The sequence below is a fragment of the Xenopus laevis genome, chromosome 7L (assembly GCF_017654675.1).
Source record: "Xenopus laevis strain J_2021 chromosome 7L, Xenopus_laevis_v10.1, whole genome shotgun sequence".
Taxonomy (NCBI): Eukaryota; Metazoa; Chordata; class Amphibia; order Anura; family Pipidae; genus Xenopus; species Xenopus laevis.
In genome coordinates this window covers 121,423,824-121,432,343 of record NC_054383.1, presented here as the reverse complement: position 1 = coordinate 121,432,343, position 8,520 = coordinate 121,423,824, and the positions used below count along the sequence as shown (strand labels likewise).

Below are 8,520 nucleotides of genomic sequence, written 5' to 3'. Positions count from 1 at the left end.
TGCCCCTGAAGTTGTTTCTTGACATGGGGATCTGCGCTGGATAATCCGAAGTCTGGTTTTTTTTCCTCTGATAATCCGGAAAAGTCGAGTTATCACAGTGAAAATTCAATAAAATTTAGTTTTCGGAGTCTTAATCGTACAATACAAATTGATGCTAAATTTTGTCAAGACGTTTTGTTGCTGTGAGATTTTTTGAGAAAAAATATTGTTAAATGAGTTCAATTCATGGAACGGCGTTAGGTCGATTTTGTTTTCTGAAAAAAATTTAGAAAAACTCCAGTTTGAGTAAATCAACCCATAAGTGTTTCAAGGAAAATAAACTCAATTTATTCTGTCTCATTTGCATTTGTAAAGTATATAGTTAAAGCAAGTCACCAAAGTGAATAGGTTTGTTTGTCGTATACTTTCTCTCTAGTGAGAGACATCCCAGCTCGAGGTAAGATGTCACTATTTGTCTGTTTAGAGAATCTTGCTGTTGGTTTCTGGGAACTGGAGTGTTTGAAAGGAACAAGTGAACCAGACTTTCAATTCTAATGGTCCAGTTAACATATTTCAGCAGACTTTCTATAGGATGGTTGTTCTTTGGAAAGTAGTTAATTGTAAGTACAGGTATGGGACCTGTTATCCAGAATACTTGGGACCTGGGGTTTTCTCGACAAGGGGCTCCTTCAATGATTTGGATCTCCATACTCTGTCTACTAAAAAATAATGTAAACATTAAATAAATCCAATAGAATTATTTTGCCTCCAATAAGGAGGCAATGATTGCCAAGTCAAGCAGGAGATGCAATCCCTTTGCCCTTACTGTCAGATCAAATTGCAAAAAAATAACATATTTTGCACTGAGCTTACTAAATCTCCAGAAAGTGAGTATTATCCGATTTGCTCATTGCTAATAAGTAGAGGTTTTGGATGCACTCTCGGAGCAGGACACAAGACAGCAGTAGGCATTGCCATAGGAGATGGTGGTACAGTCTGCTAATGCAAGGAGCAGAGGAAGACGTATCAAGAGTTAAACCAGGAGGCTAAACAACCAGTCAGAGATATAGGAGAGACTTTCAGAAGGAAAACAGATAACTGTTCAAATATTTCTCTGCTTTGCCAGAAGACCATTCCCATCTCTCTCCTGAGCAGAGCAACATCAAAACAGTTCTCTTTTTTCCTTCTGAAAGTGTTGCTCTCTCCAACAGTTACAGGGATAGACCAGCAGGTGGCAATGGTCTTACAAAATGAATTATATTTGCAGTTAATAAAAACTGAAATAGCTTTGAAACTAAAGAATAAAAATGATGCAAAATGCAAATGTACCTAAGTAGGTTTTAATTTTTCAAAAAGTTTTATATATAGCCTTTAAAACTCCAATTTTACACAAATCCCTGTTTTGGAGAGGGTGCATATCCAGGTGATCTATTTATAAAAAATAGTAAAGCAGATTGGAAATGCCAAATGTTCATATATATATATATATATATATATATATATATATATATATATATATATATATATATATATATATATATATATATATGTACAAGTATGGTATTCATTATCTGGAAACCTGTTATCCAGAAAGCTCTGAGTTACAGAAAGGCCCTCTTCCAAAGACTCCATTTTATCCAAATAATCCAAATTTTTTAAAATGTTTTCCTTTTTCCCTTGTGATAATAACACAGTACATTGTACTTGATCCCAACTAAGATATAATTAATCCTTATTGGAGGGAAAACCAGCCTATTGGGTTTATTTCATGATTTTCTAGTAGACATAGGGGCAAATTTACTTACCTTCGAAGTTGCGCCAGCATTGGCTTCGCAAGGCGAAGTTGCGACAAGGCGCCGCTAATTCACTAAAATATGAAGTTGCGCTCAGGGAGGCAAAAGGTAGTGGAGTTACGCTAGCGATGATTAATTTGCATACGGCGCCAAGTTAAAGTACAATGGACGTATATGTAACAACAATACATTACACTACACAAGCCTGGGAAAGCTTCATAAAATAAAATAGAGTTGTTATTTTGCCCTATACATGTGCCCACTGTATAGTTTAGGTGCCATATGTTAGGAAATTTAGGGGGGAAGGAGGGTACCCCCAAAAAAAAATTATGATCTTTTTCAGCCTATCACCCTTAAAAAAGTAAAAGACGCCAGCGTTTTTTGGGACTTAGAAAAAATTTCAGCTTTTTTTGAAGCAATCCCTATCTACTCTATTGCACTTCGCCTGGTCTGAGGTGGCGAAGGCAAGTCTGGCGCAAGAGTTAACGTTCATGAAAATCCACAAGTTAGTGAATTAGCGTAGTCAGTGCCGTTAGTAAATCGGCAAAGTAACGAAATGATGTCACGCTGGCGAATTTTGCTAACGTTATCCACTTCGCCCTTTAGTAAATTTGCCCCTTAATGTTTAATGACTTTGTTAGTCAGTCGCGAAATGCTTGAAGAGTATTTGTGCCTTTAATATCCGTATTAATTTACTATATGCTCCTGATCTTTTTGCAGTAATGCTTATGGCTCACCATTATAGTCCAGAACATTTAAGGGCCTATTTATTAAAGCTTGATTTTTTCTTATCGAATTTTTCAAGGGGAAATTTTAGAGAGAAAAAACTTTGTTATACCCCAAAGCTGCTAAAAATCTGAATCCAAAAATACTCCAGCTAAAATCTGTTGAGGTCATGTAGAAGTCAATGACAGTTGTCCCTGAAGATGTTTCTTGACATTGGTATCTCAACTGGATAATCTGAAAAAGTCGGGGGTTTTATCGAGACTTATAGCACACCCATTTTTTTTCCGTTTGATTATTTGATAAATGAGTTAAAGGGCATGTAAAGTCTAAAATAGAATAAGGCTAGAAATGCTGTATTTTGTATAATAAATATAAACATGAATTTACTGCACCACAAGCCTAATCAAACAAATAATTTATGCTTTCAAAGTTGGCTACAGTGGGTCACCATCTTGTAACTTTGTTAAACATCTTTGCAAGACTAAGACTGTGCACATGCTCAGTGTGGTCTGGGCTGCTTAGGGATCGTCATAAACAAAGCTGCTTGAGTTCTGCATGGCTGGGAAGTAAGGCGGGGGGCTCCCCCTGCTGTTCATAAGTATGATTGTTTCCCTGCTCAGCAGTTAGGGACCGTCTGACAATTCCTATCCACAGCAGTAAATGAAGGAAGAATTTCGCTGTATACAGTCAGGTTTCTTATAAAAACAGTACACATTTTTTAATTAAAGTATATTGGAGATAGGTTTCTTTTTCATTAAAGAAAGCAAAAATGGGGTTTTATTTTTTTGCCTTTACATGCCCTTTAAATTTGTGAATGGGAGTTGTGGATTCAAGTTTAAGTAAATACCCTTTCCTTAGATTTGCAGATTTTCAATACATCACACTTGTTTCTGAGCTAATTCTTGAAATGCACTTTTGCTTGTAACTGAGATAGCAGAACATGCAGAAAGAGATTAGCTGTAAACAATCAGAGACTTGAAACAACCCACACAGAGCACTTCTAGACTCAATTCAAGATAATAGCCGCTATTAGATCAGATAGTTCATGATGCTGTGTGGAACATCTGGTAAAGGCAACAGATTATTTGCTTGTCATTTATGATTAGGAGCAACGAGATGTATATAAACAGACACGGCCTATAATATTTTGTCCACTGGGAAAGCAAAGATCTTATTATGGCAAAGATAAAACATATTCCATAGATTTATTGTAGATTCATTATGGCAATGATCTAAATATAAGCAAAAGACAAACTACTGTATTTTGTTGAACACATCTTGCACACTATATCGTAGATTTTAATTTTGAAAACGTTTTTTTTCTAAATCAGTTCCAAAGACCTCATGAACAGTACCCGCCTCTGAAATTTGGCACCGTTCCCAATGGCAGTACCGAAAAGAACATCCGCAGCAATTACCCAGATATGCATGCCTACATGATCAAATACAACCAGCGGCATGTGGAGGATGCCTTGCAAAATCTTAAGACTGGGTAAGTAATGACTTACGCTGAGAGTAGATCCAAACATTTTGCTCAGTCCTATAAAATGTTGTTTTCTAGAAGCAATTATATAGGTTACATATCACATTTTTTATTCCCCATCTTTTACATAGTTCATGAAATGTTCAGTCAACGTCAAGTTAATATTAATAAAAAAGGGGACCAGGGAATGTGCTTTGATAAATCCCACCTTTTTCGGTAATTCACACCAAGGGACTTATTTTCTAACATTCTGACTTTCTTTTTTTTCACGATTCATATTTTTTTCTCTAAAAATGTGTGTTTTTTTCTCTATTAAAGGGCACCAATAATAACTAAAAACATTTACTAGCTAAATAGACTGTGTGAAAGTTCAAGAAATCCAATTTTTAAAACAGTTAGAATTGTTTGTATAATTTAAATAATCAGCTCACTATCTGCAAGATCTCCCCTATCTCCACTGCAGTTCTAGCTGAGGCAGGCATCTTGGATTTCACTGGCTCCTCCTACTTTTATCTTCACAGCCAACAACAGCTCTGAAATCTCGCACATGCTCAGTTGAAATTCTTTGGTTGCTTAGCAACCCATCTAAGCAATTTCAAATCAGCCAAATCTCTGTGTTAGCTGCTGTACAGTAGTGCTGCCACCTGCTGGAAGTTAGTGTGTGCCCTTCATTTGCATAATAACATCAGCAGCAGGGGACAAGATAGGGAAATCTCCTGATATTTCTAGTGGAGGAGTTTACTTAAGCAAGGCATTCTGGGTAGAATACTCAAGGCAGTGCTCCAATCTGAGCATGCTCCTGAAATTTGCATGTTATGGTCACTGTTATAGTGTCAGTGAAAAAACCCATTTGACAAAGTAAGGTTTTTTTTTTAACCTGCCCTTTTTTAAAAAAAAAAAACTATATATGTAGTTTAATTAAACGTGTTTAGGTTGTACTGGTCAGAGTGTTTGATTTTGGCTGTGATAGGTGCCCTTTAAGTGTAAAAACCCAAAGAAGTCAATGGGTGCTGTGCTGATTAGTGATGGGCGAATTTATTTGGCAGGCGTGAATTCGCAGTGAATACATTTGTGAAACTGCCGTTTGATGCGAAATTGTTTCAATTTGCGCACGCCCATTGACTTTAATGCAATTGGACAAAATAGATGCGTGTGAAATTGTCGTTTCGCGAATTTCGTGGGAAATTCGCAAATTTTTCAGTGAATCAAAACTGGACAAATTTGCCCATCACTAGTGCTGATGCTATTGGATCATTTAACCATTTAGACTTTAATGGTTTTTGGATATTTTTCCACTTGTAATCCAAAAATCTCAAATTTTCTGGGGTTTTTAGAGATATTTGTATTTTTTTGGGGGGGTATCATTCAGCACTTTTTATAGTCGGATCTTTTAATAACTTTCATGGGTTTTCATGGGGTTTAGGAGAAATCGAGTTTAATTGTGATTTCAGAAACCTTTAATAAATGGGCCTCTACAGTATGTTCACATTTTCAAATTATGATCATATAATTGCCAAGTCCCCCACACTATGTCAAGGTAAATTCCATATGGTGCTCCTAAATATTTACTTCTTATTTTGTATTAACTTGCACCTTCATGCTTGGTTGTTTTTTTAGGCAAAGTGTCTCATGACAAAAGTCTAGGTCCCAAAGGCTGATCATCCCCCCCCTCCACTGTAGATTATCGGTGGGAGATATTAAAGGCCAACCCCTATTTTTAAAGGCATATGTGTACGGGGGTGCTACATCCAAATGGAGGTTTTGGCTTCCGTCCTGTAGGATGTATCTGCTAAAATAAAAAACAAGTACAAAAGTGTTGTGAGTTAGATAAAGAACAGTAGTATGAACATGTAAATAAACTGCCCATATTTTCCTTAAACATACACAATGGGGACTTGATCAATGCAGTGGAGAGGTTTATTTTTTAATTAATTAAAACCTATTTGGCTATTTTTCAGGCTAAATTTACCCTACTTATAATGTGCCAGTAGAGATCTCATAAGTGTAAAAATCCCTCTTTGTGGCCAAAGTCATCATTAGTATTGTGCCCCAAGATGAACTTAACGAGAGTAGTGATGGGCGAATTTATTCATTGCGGGATATTCCCGCGATTTGCCGCCATCGAATAAATTTGCGAAACCGCCGCGAAAATTTGCCAGCTTAAAAAAAAAATGGACGCCGTTGTCCGTTCTTTTGGACACAGGTGTATTTTGCCAGCCAATGTGCGCCGGCATCCAAAAAATGGACGCCAGCATCAAAAACGGACGCTGGCGTCAAAAACGAGAGTATAAATGTATGTTGTAGTATCTGGGTAAGGAAATGTAGAATGGAGACCAACTATATCATAATCATTCTTCATGTCATTTTTAAATATCTTAAGCATTCTGAAAGTTGTATTAACTGGACATGCCTTTGGATAGTGTGGTTAATTCCAAAAAGGGTCCAACAGCATTCTTTATAAAGGCAAATCTGTTTAGTTAATTTTTAAACTAGCCTTTTTTGGTCTCTAAGTACCAGTTTGGAGGTGAGATTCTTTTATATGAAGGTTTGTGCAGGGTAATACCTGTACCTTAAACTCCCTGCCCCCCCCCCCTAAAAAAAATATTCCTTTTGGTGCTAGGAATGCTTTTATATTTAAAACAATTTAGTAGCATTTTCCTCATAAAACTATTCAAAAACACATTTTAATAATGTCTCTTGAACTTCTCGGCTCCCCCTTAATTTCTTGTAACTCTGTAACCCTCTTTCTATTTAGGAAACTGGATGCGTTCATTTATGATGCTGCCGTATTGAACTACATGGCTCGAAAAGACGAGGGTTGTAAACTGGTCACCATTGGCAGCGGAAAAGTGTTTGCTACCACAGGATATGGAATTGCTTTACAGAAAGGCTCAAAGTGGAAACGGTCTGTAGACCTTGCATTACTTCAGTTTCTGGGCGATGGTAAGTCTCTTCACTCGATATTTTTACTTAGATTTGGATACGTTTTATTCTAATAATGTCAAGTAGAAGTTATTTTATAGAATCGCCATTGAGCTTCACGCTTAAAAAAAGCAATGACTAAATTTAAATGGATATAAACCAAAAAATAATTACTTCTGTCATAATTTTTATGCTGTAGTTTTTATTTCTAAATTACACTGCAAATAATTCACTCTGCCATATAAAATGTTATTCCTGAACAAAGAAGTGTGTTTTTGTGTTGTAATATTGTTGTGTAGGCAACCGTCTCAGGTCATTTTGTATGGTCCTGTGCTTTCTGAAAAAGCCAGTACTTCACAATGGAACTGCTTTCTGACAGGTTATTGTTTCTCCTACTCAATGTAACAGTCACAGTTGGACTTGGATTTTTTACTATTAGGTGCTATTCTCATATCTACCAGGAAGCTATCTTGTGTCAGAGAGTTGTTATCTGGTTACCTCCCCATTGTTCTACTGCTGAGGGAACGGGAGGGTGCGTGATACCACTCCAACTTGCAGTGCAGCAATAAAGAACGTCTGACGTTTATCAGAGCACAAGTCACATGGCTGAGGGCATCTGGGAAACTAATAACATATCTAGCCCCATGTCAGATTCAAAATTAAATATAAAAAAATCTGTTTGCTCTTTTGAAAAATGAATTTCAGTGCAGAATTCTGGTGGAGCAGCACTATGTCATGATGGCTGTTGAATTAGGACTGCAGGAGTTAACTGTCTGTGCATGTTTGATGAGCTTGCCACTCAGCCTATGAGAACCCTTTAGGATTTCTAAACCTCAGCAAGGGCCAATCAGCATACAGCATAGGTTTTTTAAGCCCAAACTGACCTTCCTTCCTTGCCAGATCAATTTGGTTCCTGGAATGACCAGTGTTGTGAGTGCATACCTCCTAACTGTGCCGTTTTTAGAGGGACAGACCCTCTTTTGACAGCTAAACCTGCAGTCCCTCATTTGTACTGGAAAGTCACGTTTTTCTCTGCACTGAACAGCCAGAAAAAGAAACAAAGTTTCTAACTTAATTGGCTTTTGGCAGAGAGCCCAGAACAGCCAGAGCAGCAGATAAGATACTTTTGTAACAATTTCAAGATAAGCAAATAAGTAATTGTAGCAATAAAAGATAACAGGTCCCTTGGTAAAAGTAAGACTCACAGCTTAAAGGGCAATTCACCTTCATTAGCAAAACTGTAATTACTGAAAAAAACCACAGAAATATGTTCAAACGTCCATAACCTGCCAAATTTTGTAAAATGAACATGGTAATTAGGGGGTGAAGCCACACAAATGGGCGTGGTCAAAATAAATTTCAATGCTCTACAACTTTTTATTTCCCAAATGTTATGTGATTGTAGTGAAGAATCAACCTTCTTATTGTGAATATCACTGTGTATTAGGGATGGGCAATTTTTTTCGCCTTGTTTCACCGTGGAAATGACGCCCATAGACTTGTATGGCAGTGTGCATCAAAAAAAATGTTGCCTCCCATGGACTTTAATGGGTGTCGGCGACATTTCGCCTGCGGCTAATTTTTGGCGAAATGAAACAGGTTAAATTCGCCCATCCC

At 37.1% G+C, this 8,520-nt stretch overlaps 1 protein-coding gene across 1 annotated transcript in view; it reads left to right on the top strand.

Moving 5' to 3' along the window:
- grin2d.L (glutamate receptor, ionotropic, N-methyl D-aspartate 2D L homeolog) overlaps positions 1-8,520 on the top strand; it is a 136,707-nt gene that overhangs the window by 101,270 nt on the left and 26,917 nt on the right. The window contains exons 9-10 of the mRNA XM_041569081.1: positions 3,830-3,990; positions 6,737-6,924. Of these exons, the coding sequence (XP_041425015.1) occupies positions 3,830-3,990; positions 6,737-6,924 (349 nt within the window). The remainder of the gene's footprint in view (positions 1-3,829; positions 3,991-6,736; positions 6,925-8,520) is intronic.